The sequence below is a fragment of the Tachypleus tridentatus genome, chromosome 1 (genome assembly GCF_004210375.1).
Source record: "Tachypleus tridentatus isolate NWPU-2018 chromosome 1, ASM421037v1, whole genome shotgun sequence".
NCBI classification, from domain to species: Eukaryota; Metazoa; Arthropoda; class Merostomata; order Xiphosura; family Limulidae; genus Tachypleus; species Tachypleus tridentatus.
The window spans coordinates 27,628,159-27,648,022 of NC_134825.1; the positions used below are offsets into that span (position 1 = coordinate 27,628,159).

Sequence of the window (19,864 nt, forward strand, 5' to 3'; positions counted from 1 at the left end):
CAGGCTATTATTCATAAGAAAACTACATTTGTCACAATCCTGAATTAAAACATATTAAGCAAGTTGAAAAGATAGCTATGTCACAATTATGCAAAGTATGCTCAACCCATGTTTAATCCGACAGGTACTTTGGTATCTGGAAGTTTACTTATGAGTAGGTAGTTATCTCATAGACATATCAGATAATTCATTCAAATTAAAGAAACAAATTAATTAACACAAAATTCCACAACACCACTGTATTAACTAACTTTCCAGTTGTCATAAATTCTAGGGATATGAATGTTTGTTATGACATTAGAAGCATAATTTGATAATTGTCACACAACAAAACTGGTAAAATTTTTTTATCAAGACAAGTAATAACCACTTCATTAATGTAATATCTCACCTTGAGTCAAATGTGATGTAATGTGTTTCTGTGAATGAATAGCACCAGCCAAATGGAATATCTTGAATGGTGACCTGAAGTATTCATTGAAGAAGTAATACTTTAACAGCAGTGATATGCGATAAGATATTCCCGTTAATTATATATTATATATTTATTACAAGGACAAGCTTCTGTTCACTTATTTGTAGCTTAATGCATTATAATACACATATGCATATGCAAATAAAAATAATCACTAAATGTTCCAGTAGATCATAAATATGCAACATAATAGAAATAAAAACTTCAGTGTGTCATAATAAAATACTGAACACTTATATTTACATATATGATACTTGTATATTTTTTGTCTTTATGCACGGTGTAATACACAACATAATCATTTTAGCTTCTATCATCACCATTTGGAATTATGGATGTATATCAGTAAATGACAATTATTTTAAACTGAATTATTCAGTATTATTTTACTAATACAGATGTATGAGTAGTGGCAAAACCATAAGCAACTGATATTTAATGCTACAGTATCCTGATGATGAACTGGCTACTGCCATCTGAAACATATAGATTGTGATTTTTTTAATACATTTTTTATTATTTATACAGGGTGTTCGGAAAGTCACTGTGCAGTTTCATAATCATATTTTATTCAGTCTATTTCAAGCCAGCAACTGATAGCAGTGTTTAGAAACAAAATAAAAAGGATCCAGGCCTGTATTGATGCCAATGGGGGTCACTTTCAACATTGACAATTATAAACATTCATATTTACCTCCTGTATTCTATATTGAAACATGTCTGTTAATAAATATACAAGTGCACAGTGACTTTCCGACACCCTGTATGTATTATTGCTTATAATTACATAGGCATGTGGATTTTTAATATAATAATTTCTTTTTCATACTTGCTTATATATTTAATAGAGTTAGGAATATACCTTAAAACTGTTTCCCAAAATCATACTAATGTTTTTAATTTTAATGAAATCAGATGTAAATTAATTATTGTGCAAAAATGTTTCTTCAGTTGTGTTTTGCAAATACACAAAAATTATATAGGTACAAGATTATTACATACAAAGTTTCAGTACATGATACAAATCTGTATGGCAAATTTAATGTATAATATACAAGTTAATATTTTGCATGCTGAAATCAGTTACACATCCACATTAACTATGTCTGACTACTACGCTCCTTTGACTTCATCCTTGCTAATTACTGGTATAAAACCTTTATGAAAAAAAAAAGGATGTGTGTGTTTTTCTTATAGCAAAGCCCCATCAGGTTATCTGCTGCATCCACAGAGAGACATCAAACCCCTGATTTTTAGCATTGTGAATTTGTAGACTCACTACTGTCCCATCACAGGACAAAGGTATGGATCTACTACAGTGCTATAGCACAGAATAATTCCTTTATCAGAGAAACAAATACCAAATATTATTGACTGGAGTAAACATGTAAAGTACAATTAATAACATTTTCAAAATAAAAAAAAATATTGTTGCCTTTTCTCAAAGTGGTTATTGAATTACTGTCAAAGATGGATTTTTTTTTTCAACAGAGGTTTAAATAATTCCTGAAGAGAAGATAGATGGCTTCAACAAACAGTTGAGTCAAATATTCTTGTCTCTAAAACTGATGGATGATTTTACTTCTGGGAGTCTGCCTCTAATTGCATGGGTATCTGCTCAGCTGATCATTTGTGTGACTTACCAACTACATGTTAAAAAAATAATTTAAACCATGCTCTAGATGTCTAGTTAATCCAAAAGCAAATTCATATGTATTTTTAAAGTTCAAAATGTCAAATATGTTAGCTAAATCAATATCATTGTTTAATGTGAAATATCAGAAGCTCTTAGCACCTATTTGCTCATTAGATCATAAAAAGCCCTGGGGTTTTCATATTGCTCATATTTATTTGTGCATACCTTTAATTCACTAGTAAAGCCCCTAATACATTTTTTTTACTAAAACATCTGAATTTAGATCAATAAAAAACTTTATATCAATGATTAAAACCTTACTTTTTGTGTTTTTACAAGCAGTGTTAATGGTGGTGTAACTTGGCAAAAGCACAACAGATTTTTAATTTATAAGCTGATGTATACTGAGGAATATAATATTATTTTTGACTCGAGTAAGCATGCAAAGTGAAACTAATAACACTTTCAAAATTGGAAAACTGTGGTTACCTTTTTCTCATAAAATGGTTATTAAGTTATTGCCAAAGATGGCTTTTTGTTTAAACATAAAGAAGAACAAATTTGTTGAGACAAAAAAGTCATGGCAGTTTATATCACTTGTAATAATAAAAAAACATTTTGACAGCTATTCAAAAATTAGTGTTCTTGTCCATTTGAAATAAAAAAAATTCCTTTCATTTAATTAGATATTAGTAAGAATAAATGTAGATAAAGATAATCCTTATTTATAATAAACACTACCAAATTCATAAATCTTTTTATTCAATTAAAAATATTAATACATACCTCAACATCAGATATCTTATAGTCAGTCCAAATAGAATCTTCTATACCAAGTAGTTTTGCTTCAATAATATTCTTTGTAGAACTTTCTTCAATTAGGTCTTGAATGGCTGTAACAAAGAACCTACCAGTACCACAATCATTCTGGCATTGTTCTGGCACTGAAAGGTGAACTATACATGATGAAAGAGCCACATCTGAAGACTGAAGAGGCCTAGCTAAAATACAAATTATGTTGTAATCACTATTAAACAAATTCCAATGATTAGCAGAAATCAAGATAAACTCATTATTTAGATAGAAGTTTTATTAAGAATACATTGATATATAGAATAGACAAATAATTATATATCTTTTACACAAATAATAAAAAAGACTATTGAATAAGATGGATTGTCACATATATATCTTAATATTTATTACTTAGTATATAAAAAAATATTGCAACACGTTCAAATAAACTTCACATTGCTTGTTGATCTAATACTTGCAGTATCAAATTATGTTAGATTGTTAATATTTCTTTTCTCATATTCCCACTAGTTCTTACTTAGACAACTAAGGCTTTAAAATAACTCCAACAAATAACTCTCAATGAAGCCTTTTATTCAATGCCAGAATTCATTAGCTGGACTATATGATGAGAAACTAAATTCTACCAGAAATGTGATTTATATATGTAATATTAAAAGTTAACATTTTCTTACACTGAAAATATATTTCCAATTAGTACCTACCTCTTCTCACCCAAAGCTATCTCGACCCAGGATTGCCCTGTAAACATTGTAAAACTCTTTTGCTAACAAAATACCAGTCTATTTTACCCCATCAGTTCTGTGCCATTTCAGAACATGTGCTGATCACATTGCTACCTTCCACCAGGCCCAGCATGGCTGGATGGTTAAGAAAATTGACTTGTAATATAAGGGTCACAAGTTCAAATCCTTGTCAAACCAAACATGCTTGCTCTTTCAGTCGTGGGGACATTATTATGTGACAGTCAATCCCACTATTCTTTGGTAAAAGAGTAGCCCAAGAGTTGGCAGTGGGTGGTGATGACTAACTGCCTTCCCTCTAGTCTTACACTGCTAAATTAGGGATCACTAGCGCAGATAGCCCTCATATAGCTTTGAGCAAAATTAAAAACAAAACAAACAAACAAACTTTCCACCAATTTTTCTGCACCACCTTTACTAACTCAACTAGCTCCATCTACTATTGCAGGTACAAACCAGAAACACTGGTATATCAGCAAAGAGGAGGCAAGCACCCCATTGGAAACACTTTTTTAATGTAAGAAAATTTTAGCTTCCAAAACAGATTTACCTGCACTCACCCAAAGCTAGAAGCCAACATTGCAAAGTAGAAAGCAAACACACTGAGAGAACAGGAGATTACATGGAGATATGCTAACAGTTGGAAGGTGCAGTAGAAAGAAAGTTCCACTCAGTAGTTATATCCTTCCTTACAAAAAAAATCATGATTTGAAAGGAAGAAATGGTCAGCAAAGCATAAGACACAAACTGTACGCAAGCTAAAACCTCTATTTCTCCAGCAGACATCACTGACCCTGAGTCCTGGGAACTCGTATTAGGGCTATTGTTGACTGTCCTGGGAATATCATCCTCTGTATTAAATCTCAAACTCATATGAACATACTAGAATTTAGAAAACAAATATTTTTTAAGTTAATTGTTTGTTTTAAATTTTAAGCCAAGCTACATGAGAGCTATCTGTGATAGTTATTCCTAATTTAGCAGTGATAGACTAGATGAGAAAGCAGCCAACTCCTGGACTACTTTTTATATCAATAAATAGAGGGATTGACCATCACTTAATATTTCCCCATGGCTGAGAGGGATAATTATGTTTCGTGGGATAGGAATTTTAACCCACAACCTGTAGATTGCAAGATGAGTGCCTTAAGCACATGGCCATGCCAGACCAATATTTTTAAAACAAACAGTTAGAAACAATGGAAATCAATCACAAGAAGTTGAAACTGATACAAATTTGTGATCAAGTACAATAAAAATTTTGTAGCCACATGAAATTAAACACGTTTATACACCAGAATGGTAACCAAGAAAATGAAGATTATTCTAGAATAGTAGAGGGGGCTAGCAGTGCTAGTATAGATGTCCCAGTATTATTAGTGTTGAGAAGTCACATGATCATCACGTTTTTAAGTGGCACAAAAGGCTGGGATTCTGCTAGCGAAAAATTTTAACAATCCCTAGAGAGCAGTCCAGGATCAAGATAGCATTGGGTAAGATAAGACAAGACATTTCAGAAAAAAAGAAAAAAAAACTTATTTTAAGCTTGTAACAGACAAACTAAGAGAAATGTGAAAAAACAAAAAAGCAATTGAAATATAATATGGGTTTTTATTACAGATGTTATATTCACTGGTTTATGATTATACTTCATCAGCTTTCAGCATTCCAAACCTCAGTTCTTATGTTTCATAAAATAAAACTTTTTTTTAGTTAATGTTTTGTATTAATTTTACATTTACATAATTTATAGTAAACTATGAACATCATGCTTTTAAAATCTTAAGAAGTTTGTTTTGGAAAACCAGTTTTGTTATGTTTGTACATACACACTCGTTCATCAGTGCAATGAAAAATATTAAATTACACAGGTTAAACAAAAAACAATAAATATGGAATTAAATCAACTGTAATGTAACAATAATATAAAATGTAGAAAATAAATGTTAATTACATATAAATACTGTTGTCCTTATGGCAACTAGATATGAATATGTATGAAAGGATACACTGTAACCTTGTTAAACCATACACGAGCTGATGACCATTTTCATAACTTACATAGTAAGACATTAAAGTACTTACAAATTGTTTTTGTTTGTAACTGAATCAGAAGCTCACAGTCTTTGTAATCATGCTTTGTGCATCTGTATGGCAATGAAGAAGTAAAAGTAATGGGATGAAAACTTCCATTCTCTGATATGACAAGACTTTGAGGTTCTGCCTAGGAAACACAAACTTAACTGCATTAAAACATTATTTGTTTACATCACTAAATATAAATGAGAAAATATAAAGTAGATTTAAATGATACACTTCTCCATTCTTCCTGAATGTTCAAAAATATGTGAACCAAAATAAAATTTTCTCAAAACTTTAGTGGCACTTTCAGAGAAAAATTCGAGATATGAAAATTTACCATTATATACAATACTACTGAATACAACAGTGCTAGTGTTTTTAATATCATGCAGACTTACTGATCATAAACAATTATTTAAATCACAAAATTTGTTTACTAAATGAATAACAATCCTAACACTCTATTAGTCTTTTACATATTAACACCTGCCAAACAATTTAGCCCAACTTATTTTAGTACTGAACTCAGGATAGTAAAAAGGGGGTTCATTCTGGAAACTGAAGATTTAGGATTATTTTGAAAGATCTCAACGAATGAAACTATGCACAATTTCTAAAACGAAAAAATAAAATAAAATGTATATTAACACAAACATGACATGCTGAAATCTATATGAATAATATTATGGTGGTTCCATAATGGGCATTATATCATCCTTCTGATATTTACTCTTCATTGCAAAAACATTTTTAATTTGAGAGTTGCTGAGGAAATCATCTTGTAAAGTATTGTGCATTGTTTCGACACGACATTTTTAAGCTTTACTGTGCTGTTACTTTCACAAACTATTGAAACTAATGATTTATTGTATATGATTACAATCCCCATTTCAAAGATAATGTTACTATTATGTTCATTTTTTTAATTGTTTTGCTATCAAATGATGCGGATGGTACATCAAATTGATTTGGATATCTTTAAATAATTTCTTCCCTTATTTGACCCAAACCCATGGTTTATCTTAATCACTACACTTGAACCATTACATTCATAAACATATCTAGGACCTTTCAAGCATGCTTCATTGCTACATCATTTTACTTTATGTTCACAAGTTAACTTCTCCATGATGGCTCTCAGAGTATTAGGTCAGGTACAGTGACCTACATCTCAAAAATAGTGCCAACTACTGTTTTTATGTATAATCAAACCAACCCAAACCTTTCCAGAATGACCAAATATTTTGGGTCTACATCAAGATGCCAGGCTGACTCATGTGGCTGTTATAAACTAATTTATGTAAAAAGCATATTCTAAAAACAATAATAAATCCAGCACCCATAAATTGTTATATACATTTTTATTTTTCCTCAGAAGTTCCCAATAACAATAAACATGTTCAAAAATTCATATACAACCTCCAATTTAGATCCTAAAATAGTTATTTAGTCTTCAAAATTCAAATATTATGACAGATAAATGTATGTACCTAGACTAACTTTGGTTACTGCAGTTTAAGATTCCTGCAGAATAATCTGTATTGATTCACATTACCCCCGAAGATATAGAAACTTGTACTATTTACAGAGCCAAATACTTATATTAACTACAATATCACTTTAATATATCATTAATTCTTTGATAATCTCCTGTCATCTACTATTCCTTTTATGTAAGTCAACTATCAAGACATGATGTTCATCACAGCTGTTGCATTAGTAACAGTATTTGCTATTGGAGAATTTTCATGTAAATATCTAAATTATGAGAAGTTTAGTTAAACATACAGTTACTGGGTTGGTAGACTGGAAATGCAAAATAAAGACTGATAAATTGTGCTTGGTTTATGTTTGAAAATTTAGCCATCCCTAATTTTAAACTGATAGGCTAGAGAGAAGGCACTTAACCATCAACAGCACTCTGAACTCTCAAGTTACCTTTGTCTGAGTAAATAGTGTAATTTATAATTAATGCACCTACAACAACAAAATGCAAAGAGCATAATTTTTGTGTTAAAGGGATGTGAATGCTGCAGATTCACAGTCCAGAACACTAATCACTAGGTCACAATGGGACACAATTATAAATCAAAGTAATTAACACTTTATGTGAATAATTAGATAAGTTTCATGTGGAGTATTGTGTAGTTTTTGTCTCTTTTAAGAAAGGATAGTGAAACAGTAGAAAAGTGTTCAGGTAAGAGCTGCTAGAATGACTCTAAATAGAAAGGATAAACTTATGTTGTTCAGATCTCTTAGTTAACGTTATTTTGATAAAAAAAAGGGTAAGATATGGTTTTATTTAAGTTTACAAGAATAGCAAATTGATAATATAATGACCTCTGACCTTTTGTGCTCTATTTTAAAGATACAAGACATGAAGACACAAGTTTATAATTTGTATAAAACAAGCTAGGTTCCAATTAGGACAGTCAATTTTTTTTAACAAGGTAATTCACTTATGAAATGAGTTACCACCAGCAATAAGGCAGAATTTTACAGGCATTTAAGAAGAAAACTGGTAATTTCCAGAAAAAAGAAATGGTTATTTAAAATATTTCTTTCCTCAGTGGTGTAACCACATATAACCTTGAAGGATCAAACTGCTTTTTGTTTGCCCATACATTGTTTCTGAAACTAATAACTATTATAATATATTATTTTTACTTGAAAAATTTAAGTTGTTTGAATGTTAATATGATGCTTTAGACAAAAATCAACCTTACAAATAACTTGATGTGTACAGAACATGATAAATCATATAAATTAAAACATATGATGCAACATAAAAACCTCTGGTGAAGAGAACACAATTCTGTATATTAATTTTTGGTTTAGAATTTCCAACACGCTCAAGGACACTACTTACTCTGATACCAAGGTAAAAATGTTCGCTTCTTAGTGATGAATTCCTTACACTTTTAGTGTGTTTGTTTTGAAGTTTCACCATACATAATACCTTTATAAAAGTTAGCACAAAATAAATCATTGGCATACATACAAAAACAAGATAAATGCAAAAAGAAACACTTAATGTTATTCATAATGCTAGTACAGAAAAAACAAAAACAGGTTATCACTTTAATATATCTAGTTTTTCTTAAATATCATAAAAAGCATTTAGAATCTAATTAAATGTTTCCATAAAATACTAAACTTTGAGACAATGACTCCAGATTCCCCTTGTATCATTTCTTACAAACTTGTATTATAAAACATTTGCATCACATATTATAGGAATATGCAATATTGATATTAACTTCCTTAGAGCAGTTACAAATCTTGAATACATTATAATCCAACTTTTAATACATCTAAAATTATTGAAAGACAAAGTGCAATAATCCAACTTAATTTGTTTATATTATGTTAATTTTGTGTATTTTATTTTTTGCTTTTATTTTATTGCAACTGAGAGGGTTATTTTAGATATGCATTTGCAAACCCAGTACTTTCATAGAAAGAAATCCTGTTTTTCATACCTAACAACTTAAATTGATTAAATTATAAATCAAATTTGCTCATACACTTCAAATTTCAAACATTTTGCAGGAAACATTAGAATTTATTAAACTGAGGCAACTATAAGGGAATTGATTTCTTTTATATTTCTAAATTAAGTTATATACTGACATGTTAAAGACTTAAATCACTTTCACTTGTGCACATTGAATTTGAAAAAAAATTAATAGGCTTAAAAACAGATAATAATGTATTATATTAAATTTCATTACATTCAAAATACTAGTAATTTTCTGGTATTCTCATACGCATTTTTTGCTAATGGTTACAAATGGACATTATTTATTACTGGCTGAGTCTAAATAGATCGTTTGACAGGGAATAAGCTACAAATCATGTGGGATGAAAGTCTCAATTTTAAACGTAACAAGAGATACCCTGGACATTATCATAATTTAAAATGACTACATACTGCACAACTATACACTTACACTATCTTTTAAACTACAAATAAACAAACTATTTTATAGTAAACAATAAAACTGGATTGAGTAGGAATCATCACCGTTTCACCAAGATGAGCATGCTTCCCAACTATCAGTAACTTGTCCTGCTCTGAAGTAGCTTGAAAGGTTTGCAGGTGAATTCTTCTGTTGTTTTCTTCATCTAGTTTAAACCAACTTATCCAAACAAATGTATCCAATTCTGATGTTCTTTCAACACTGACACCATTCACACGTATGTCAAACTCACAAGTTAGGACAATTTCTTGCTGAATCACTCTTGGTCTAATATAAGGTGGTCTAGACAAGTCAATAACTGTTTCTGCAGTATAAAATATTATCAAACAAGCAGTTAAATAAATATCCCTTCAACTTCAAATTTATTTCCTATGCTGCTTCAAACATTTATATTCAGAAGAGAATTCACACACCAATACTACCAGTTTATAAAAGAGTTACTTAAAACAACAGGAGTGGAAAACAATTAAACTCAATATATATTGGCACATGAAATGTCCAGTATAAATTGTATATATATTCTAAATTACTTTAACACATTTGCTGCTGTGGGGTATTTAGTTCTCAATGCCAATGATTCTAATGCTTATATATATGTATAAATAGGCCTTCTATGACATGACAAGTCATAATAATGCACTATGAGTTACCTCATGTATGGCAAGTTCAAATGATTTTTCTTTCTGTATGCCAAATACAAGCATTCTTTAAGGAGGACCAGTACAAAGTAAAACGGAACTAAATGATCATTTAGTTGTAATTCACTTAGTTGGTGATTATATACCAAAAAAAGAGAGAAATATCACTCTTGAGAACCCTACTTCTACAAGTTTTCATTACTTAGAATCTATTCCACCAATGGAAAAGAAAACAAAACCTACCAAGCCATGTATGAAAAGAAACACAATGTGCAGGTGCAGTTTTCACAGTAAAGCCAGCTCTTTGTGTTGAAAAATTGCTTCAAAGTATATGATATGTAATTCTTATCAGATTTTACTAAAATTCTCTTTTGTTACAATCTTCTTGCAGATTTTGTGTAAGGTGATTTATGCCAAACACTGCTTTTATTGTTACAATAAATTTATTTTTTGTAAGTTGAAATAATAAAAGAAAAATTAGTATGCTTGTATTAAAACCTCGCAATAAAACAAAAACGTTCTGTACTTTGTATAGTCATTTTATATCACTATCTTGTACTATCTTAAGTGAAGAACTGATGTTCAAGATTGCCAGTCTCAAATATAAATGTTAACCCTCATTGCTAAAAAGAAAATAAGATGCTTGACATTAAAAGAAATTGCAAGGATCTTCTCAAATCTGGCAATGTTGACCTCTCTGCCAACTACGAGTTAACCCATAACTGGCAGAGAATATGTTAAAAATATTTTATTAAACTTGGATTGGAACAAGTTTATCATGCAAGTAAATTTTTACTGACATTGAAAATAGCTTAATCTATAATCTATTCTCACATCTTCTCATCTCCCATAAGTATTCAGATGTGTGTGTGTGTGTGTGTGTGTGTTGGAATTGACAAATATGCACACATGCTTATACAGATTTATATTTATATAGTTGTTTTCCACTTGCTACTAATTACCTCTTTGATCAAATCAAATCTAAAGTAAGTTAATGTAAGTTAAAAAAAAAAAAAACAGGTTAAAACACCAATGTTACTAAATAAGAGGATGGTACAAAAGCATAAAACATCAAGTTGGAAGTAAAATTTGAACATGAATAGGACTACACAATCTGTCAAAGGCCTTCTAGTTGGTAAAGTACAAATTAATTCAGACTAACCAACTAAATAAAACAATGAAAAGACCTAAAGTACCAGGTCAACTATCTCTCAAAGTTAAAATGTCCTCCTCTCTATAAACTGCAGTGGGAATGGAATAACCAAAAGAAAATATGTGTATTAAACATGTATCATTTTCTTAAACTAACTCCAGTTTACAATAAGGAAAATTTTAGTTCTTAAACTTAAAAGGATGGTGCAGCCTATTTTGGATTTGACTTGGATAACACTATGTAACAATATTTTTAATTTTTCTTGTTCCTGGGCAGAAAGTGTTATTTCCCAATTGCTTATGCCTAAAGTAAATGGAAAAGACTTATTTTCCTCTTCAAACTTTTCTTTTGTGGCCTGGGTAATGAAATTTTCAAATTTACCCATTTTCCAGAACATTCCAGGTAGATTGAGTGCTGAGTAGCTGATAGACAATGTTCTCAAACTTACAAGAATTTTCTAGAACTTTTCATAGTAATATATATACAGGGCTCTCCACTCAACACTTCAGTTTAGTTCTAGCTGCATAAGTGAACACATAAACCTATCTGATTTTATCAGAGATGCAAACATCCTCCAGACACATTCTGACAGCATCTGCTAAAATGTGTGAAGCCTACAAGGCTGTCGGGGATCAAGACAAACTCTGGGCACCTCATTTTAACTGCAAGCACTGGAAAAAAAGCAACTCTGGAAGGTAAGACGGACAATTTTTGCTTGCTTAAATAGTAAGATTTTATATTATATAAATTTTATACCTTTTAAAATGTAAATATCTTTCGATGCTCCTCAAAGAGGAATACAACAGTGTCAAAACCTCGCTAGAAGTCTTGACATATTATGAGTATGACTGGGAGGTTATTGGAGACTTTAAAATAATAACATTCCTGATGGGTCTCCAAGAAGGCTTTACCAAGTTTCCCTGTTATCTTTGTCTTTGGGACAGCACAGCGCACTACAACAGGAAGCACTGGCTACAACGAATCGAATTCTCCGTGGGGAGGCACAATGTCAAGTGTGAGCCACTAGTGGACCTCCAAAAGGTGTTGTTCCCACCATTGTATATGAAATTGAGTCTCATGAAACAATTTATCACAGCTCTTGATAAGGAGTCTGCAGCCTTCAAGTACCTTCGATATTTCTTCCCTAAGCTCTCTGGTATCTTCATTGGACCACAAATAAAGAAGATTCTGGAGTGCACAAAATTCCCCAAGAAGCTCAGTAGGATGAAAAAAAAAAAAAGAAGCTTGGGGCAGCTTTGTCGCTGTGGCTCGAGGCTTCTTGGGAAATTACAAAGCCGAAAATTACATGGAACTGGTTGAGGCTCTGGTGAAGAACTACGGTAAAATGGGCTGCAGGATGTCCCTGAAAGTTCATATCCTTGACACTCATCTTCATAAATTCAAGGAGAACATAGGAGCATACTCAGAGAAGCAAGACAAGTGCTCCAACCAAGATATAGGGGACTTTGAAAGCCGCTACCAAGAAGCGTATAACGAAAGCATGACGGGAGACTATATTTGGGGGCTGATACGTAAAAGTGATTTACATTACAGTCGCAAATTTCGAAAAACTACTCATTCCTAAACATTTTTGTATAACTTTTGTATAAATACGTGTAAATCTTGATTCATATGTTGTTTTATTCAGACCTTATGTAATTGAAAATGTGCAAATTTGCCCGTTTTACATAGAAAATAAGTTAATTTCTAAATTTCATTATCCAGGTCACAAGAGCAATATTTGAAGGAAATAATGGCCATATAAAAATCACAATACCAATCAGTTTCCTGGTTGTTCTTCATTAAAATAACGTTTTTTAATGTGTAATTAACTTTATATAAACTATCACTAAACTATCTGCTCTTGCTAAATGAACGTTTTAAGATCATTCAAAGTAGTAGCTGATAAACATACACAATATATACACTACGATTTAGTACTGTAAACTGTTTTATGAAGACTGTGTGCTTACATTTAAGTTATATCATGATGTAGACTGCCTCTAAGGCCATGAACTAAGGAAGGCTGAAACATATGAGGTATAATATTCTTCAGATCCTGACTTGATAATAGTAATTACACACAAGTGAGGAATCATCATAAACATACTTACAGAACTGTGTCATGGTTAAACAAGAAAACAAAAAATGTTTCAGATTTCGCCTATACTGTACTTTTTAATGCAACTATATATATCAAAAGATAGCTTACCAGAAAGTTTTACTGTCTCTGCACAATATGCCATATAGCAACCAAGAGTTGGTTGTAAGTGATACACCAGAAAACTGCCACAGTTTTGCACTTTCAAAAAATTTCTAAAAGTGCAACATCCAGATGACTGAGACCCAGGAAGAGCCCAAGTTGTACAAGAAGTTACTTGATGAACCTGACCTACTTGGAGTGAAATGTTCAGAGGCAGCCATATTGGTGCTTGAGTACCACAGTGATTAACCTTACAATCAAAAAATTGTATAAAGATTATTTTCTTGAATATGTTATTTCACTTATTTTTAATAATTATCAATTCTTTGGCAACTATTCTACAGAGTAGTGAAAAGTTTAATACGTGTAGATATATGAAATTATTAATTCAAATCAACTGGGTTAGATGACAAAATACACTTCAACATGTGAATATATTTTAATTATTATTATGACATACCTCTGGACAAGTTGTTGGTATACGAGCTATGTTTCCATTTATTTCAAACTTATACCATCCATGTTCAAGAAACTTATCACAAATCAAACTACTGGGGCTCTCAGCTTGGTAAAATTGACTGCGTCTGTAATCATCTAGTATGTGATGACCACCTGGCAAACAAGGATCTGTGAAAAATACAAATAAAAACAAAACACTAAATAACAAGAATGAGTGGATTATTTTTATTTTTATAAGCTGAGGTTAACTGCACTTTTCAATAAGAATAATGCTAGTTCTTAAATCTATAAGAGAAAAGCAACCAATTTTGGAGGTGACTTCGATAATTTCATGCATTATTAACTTTAGTCAGTTTATCCTGGATTTATGTTACAGAGAAAAAGATTTCCACTTTACTTGTGGAGTATTTAAAATGAGATCTAATTTATTTAAATTCACATCTTAGCAGAGGTCATTCTTTGTCAAACTCTTGATCTTTGATGGTGTATAATTACTTTTAAACATTTAAACGCTACAAGTCAGATTAATATGGAAAAATTACTTCAAATATAATTTAATATTTGAGTATGAAACATAAACCTTGATAAAGGATCACAAGTTTCTGCATTACAAATACACTCGTACTGTTTCTTTGCGTTATAATTTGTGTAGTGATGAGTTTTTAGCTTTCATGGATTTATTTTATATCAATCAGTTTAAAGCTTTTGTTCGTTTAAAAAAATGCATAAGGTAGTCAATATAACGTAACCTTTCGTTAAACTATAAGATATTTCGTAAGCATAATTTTGTTGTTTAAAAGACACGTGTTGAGATTATGGGTTTTGCTTGTTGATCATAATTAAAAAAAAAATCACTCGTAAACGAATTATCTACAAATTTAATAATTTACTAATCTTTATGTATACATTATAAGTATTAAATAATATCCTAGTATTAAAATTCATTAAATATTTTAATTAGTGAATTATTCTACTTTATTATTTTTCATTATTTCTACCACACAGATGGTTAGGGCCCTCGACTCGTAACCTGAAAGTCACCCCAAATATGCTCGTCCTTTTGGCCGTGGGATGCCTTATGTTGTCACGGTCAATCCAGTATTCGTGGGTAAAAGGGTAGCCCAAGAGCTCGCTGTGGGTGACGATAATTGGATGCCTTCCCTCTGAATTTATGCTGCTAAATTAGGGACGACTAGCCCAGATAGCTCTCGTGTAGCTTTGTGAAAAATTAATAAAACAAGCAATTCAACCACATTTGCCATAAAGTTTGCTTTCAGTCTACCCTATATCCTAAACAAAGTTAACCGCATTACAAAATAAATAACGAATTGAAGTAAATGTTTCTAACTGTTAAATGTATAGGATAAGAGCCCTTTGTATATAATTCACTTTTCAATATCACTATTGAAAAACTTTGGTTGAGTAGCCCAACAGCTGGCGGTGGGTGGTGATGACTAGTGCCTTCCCTCTATTCTTATACTGCTAAATTAGGGACGGCTAGCGCAGATAGCTCTCCAGTAGCTTTGCGCGAAATTAAAAAAACAACAACATCCTATTACATTTTTACAGATGTACTGTTTTAATTTATAACTAAAACTAAGCTGCACGATTCACATCAGAAAACATCTCTTCGAATGGTTTCGTCAGATTTGCTAACTTCACAATTTTCTCAAATATGGCTGGGGTATTAATTAAATAATTTCATCGTGTTTAAAATAAACACTTTATTTCTTTTACATATTTGTCCATATTATGTCATTGTTCTTCCAGTTGTTACGAGAGACACAATAAGAAGTTTGATACCGTACTCGGGAATGTAAGTTTGCATGACTCATTTGTTTTGAATTTCGCGCAAAGCTACTTGAGGGCTACCTGCGCTAGCTGCCACTATTTAGCAGTGTAAGACTAGACAGAAGGGAGCTAGTCATCACCACCCACCGCCAACTCTTGGGCTACCCTTTTGCCACCGAATAGTGGGATTGACTGTAACATTATAATGCCCCCACGACTGAAAGAGCGAGCATGTTTGGTGTGACAGGGATTTAAACCCACGACCCTCGGATTACGAGTCAAGCGTCTTAACCACATAGCCAGGCCTAACATGACTCGTGCCTGCTAGTTTCCAAATTTGATTGACAGCAAGTTTATCTTTTTTCACTTCCTTCCACTACATAACGCAGTCACAATAAATCAGTCTTGGAAAATCATTTATCATCCACAAATATACAGGGTGGCCCGTAAGTCCTTACCCATCCATATGTTGTGTCTAAACTCCGGTATAGTACTAATGATGAGTTGAAGGCAGCCGTTACCGCGGCGTTTGGAACAATAACCACTGCTATGTTGAGGAAAATGTCTCATAGAACATGGCGTCTCACAGAACAGAATATTATGCAGCGTAAATAAGGGACAGCACACAGATACACTGGATACATAAGATATGTTGATGGGTAGGGACTTACGGGCCACCCTGTACAACGTGTATTATATATATCAGAGAATAAAGCATTGTTATATTTCTGTGAAACAGTATCTGATAATAACACCAAGGATTATGTTTTAGAGCAGGGGTTTCCATGTTAAGAATGTAGTACAAAATATCATCAATTAACTACTGAAATTCTTCGTCAAAATCTCACTACACTTTGTAGACTCTTCATAATCTTTTTACAGTAGTAATCCTTGACAAACTATTGCTTGTTTAATGGAGAAATACACAAAATTTCCTGTTTACATGGGGCAAAGTAGTGGTAAGAAACGCCCATAAAAACCTCAAAATGCAAAAAGGGATCTAATGAACATCCATGCCAATTTTGGTGGAGATCCATCCATACCCTGCGATGTAATTACAAGGACATACAAGAGACAGTACCATTATATTTGTATATATTACTTTTTGTTTTCATTTATGAGTTCCTGGGATTCTTAATGTAGTTTTGTCGCTTTACCCTTTGGCTGCTTGACCTAACTCTGGGAACAAGAAGGCTGTCTTGAGGATTCGATAATTCTTTTGAACGGGAGTGGGCCCGGCATGGCCAGGTGGTTTAGGCGCTCGACTCGTAATCCATGTCGCACCAAACATGCTCGCCCTTTCAGCCGTTGGGGCGTTATAATCTGAGGGTCAATCCCATTATTCGTTGGTAAAGCGTAGCCCAAGAGTTGTCGGTGGGTGGTGATGACTAGCTGCTTTCCCTCTAGTCTTACACTGGTAAATTAGAGACGGCTAGCGCAGATATTCCTCAAGTGGCTTTGCGTGAAATTCAAAACAAACAAACAAACTGAATGGGGGGACTAAAATTAATTGAAAAGTAATAAAAATAACAGTAACGAATAATTTGTTTTAAAATTAGTAAATAATGTTTTGACTCTGATATTTAAATTGTTTAAGTCAAATCGACAATAATTACAATTCACTTATTTCATCTAGTTTCGCACAAAATAGTTGCTGTTATCGCGTTTGATGTTGTGAATAAAATATCCCAGGCAATCTAAATTCTAAGAATTAATAAAATAGATATGGTATTTGTTTATTTGTCGTTAAGTGCAAAGCTACACAATGTCCAATCTGAGTTATGCTTATTACAGGTATCGAAACCTGGTTTTTCGCGTTATAAGCCTACGGGTTTACTGCTAAGTTACTAATGAGCAAAAATTGGAATAAAAATAATTTACTCTATAGGTAATATACTGTGAGTAAAATTCTGGATAAAAATTTCCAACGAAAACAGGGAGTAAATTTATAGAAAATCTAACAGGCTCACAACAATGCTTATGGAAAATTTGTAACAAGTAGTAAAACTTACAGTACTTCTGTAATGAATGTACTTCTGTACATTCCTTAAATTTAAATTTGACTTAAACAAAGATTGATAACAAAACAAATATATGGCAGTAAATCCGTCACACCTCTCTTCTCAGAGAATTAAAAATTAAAGCTGGACAGCTTTTAACTTAGATGTTATATACCTACATTCACAACAATACGTTAAATATAATACACAATAAAAGAATTATCTAACTTCAATAATCATTACAATATGTAACAATCAATACAAATAACCTTATGATAAAATTACATGGCACTTGAGAAATGCATAAGCTCAAATGTTATCAACTCCTTTGACATGGATTATCTTCAGATCATACTCTTGTAATGTTAAGCTCCAGTTTAGCAATTTTCTATTTTGCCCTTCTTGTGGTTTAAAAACATCAATGGGTTATGTATGATCAGTGTAAATAACAATAAGTTGTTTTGATGCAGGTACATACACATTGAAATGTTTTTAAGCTAACACTAAAACCAATGTTTGTTTTTCCACAATTCTTTTGGTGACAATTAAGCTTTTTAGAGAAAAAAAACAGTGTTCAATACCTTTGACATCTGACTGTAATAAAATAGCACCAGTCCCGTAATCGCTGGCATCAACAACTGATGCAGAAGCCTTATCAAAGTCAGATGCCATTAATACAAGGTAAATGCACAGTAAAGATTTAACCTTTTCAATAGCAGATTAACATGATTCAGACCACTTGAAAATTCGGTTTGTCTTGAATAGTTTTGTCAATGGTACATTGATACTAACAACTTTTTGATAAAACTTCCTTTTATAACAAGCCGTTCACAAAAATCTTATCAAAGCTTTCTTGTCGCTAGAAGAAGGATAATTCACAATACAATCAATTTTCACACGACCGAAGGTTTTTAAAAACTAGAATATGTTTCTAAAAAGCAACAAGAATTTCATGGTTAGATTTTCAAATCAAATGACAGATATGACAAGTTTTACAAACTGAGAAACATTTTGGCCAAAATAAATGTCTCATAGTTACGTTACATGTCTTATTGACACCTGAATGACCTCCCATTGTACTTCGTGGGCAACTTTTAATATTTCATAATGATGTGATTTGGAAGCAGTGATTTGATAAACTACGGCCTATTCCTCTGAAGTTGGCACATCTGGTGGTTTCTATTTCCTCATAAGCCACCATTTTTGAAAAAAAATAACCATTTGGAATTTTTCCACTTCATTTTCACTAGTTCATATTTAAATAGTAAAGAAATTTGCGGATTATGTTCTCGCTCATCAGTCAATTTACTTTTAGGAAACGGAATTTTATCAGATGAACCAAATTCTTCACGTCCATTACTGCCACTCACCGAGAAATCGTCAATTGGATAATCATTCACAAAATCCCCGTCGAATCCAAAATATGTCTGAGACAACTCTGTAATATATTCTTTGAATACGTGCCTATCATCTGTTTTTGGCTTAATTTCCGAGCCTGAGTTCGAGTTACAATATATGAGGAAAACACATGGCGATTCTCAACAGTAACATCACCGTTAAATGAAAAACCATTTTGGGTTCATCAACAACTTTCCCCCCAACCAAATTGTTTTACAACAATAACGATACACCCTTGACTGGCAGAGAAGGTCTTACTCCAACCACAACCGGTTCCAAAACTAGGTCTAATGTTAACTGAATGTTATGAAGAGGAACATTAACAAAGCCCTTATCAATACCCTAACAATAACAGACTCACCAGTGGCAGAATTTGAATTTAAAGGCAATATATCCCCTAACAAGAATAACTGAGTCGCTCTAGTATCATGTAGAATGAGAAAGGATATGGGATTAGCAGTGTCATTTGTCATCAAATACACAGAAC

The 19,864-nt window shown here is 32.0% G+C and overlaps 1 protein-coding gene across 5 annotated transcripts in view; it reads right to left on the bottom strand.

The window, feature by feature from the left end:
• LOC143244874 (von Willebrand factor D and EGF domain-containing protein-like) overlaps nucleotides 1-19,864 on the bottom strand; it is a 98,701-nt gene that overhangs the window by 70,065 nt on the left and 8,772 nt on the right. For 2 of the 5 annotated variants that reach the window (XR_013025370.1, XM_076490318.1), the window contains exons 1-8: nucleotides 14,769-14,936; nucleotides 14,190-14,356; nucleotides 13,739-13,979; nucleotides 9,780-10,039; nucleotides 8,622-8,711; nucleotides 5,756-5,894; nucleotides 2,898-3,112; nucleotides 392-465 (exon numbers count right to left, since the gene is read on the bottom strand). Coding sequence is in view for 4 of the 5 variants with exons in the window: in XM_076490318.1 (XP_076346433.1) it covers nucleotides 392-465; nucleotides 2,898-3,112; nucleotides 5,756-5,894; nucleotides 8,622-8,711; nucleotides 9,780-10,039; nucleotides 13,739-13,979; nucleotides 14,190-14,356; nucleotides 14,769-14,796 (1,214 nt within the window). In the remaining variant the exon portion in view is untranslated. Of the gene's footprint in view, nucleotides 1-391; nucleotides 466-2,897; nucleotides 3,113-5,755; nucleotides 5,895-8,621; nucleotides 8,712-9,779; nucleotides 10,040-13,738; nucleotides 13,980-14,189; nucleotides 14,357-14,768; nucleotides 14,939-15,162; nucleotides 15,251-19,864 lie in introns of those variants that run through there. The other 3 variants (XM_076490351.1, XM_076490332.1, XM_076490342.1) reach the window with 3 other exon arrangements.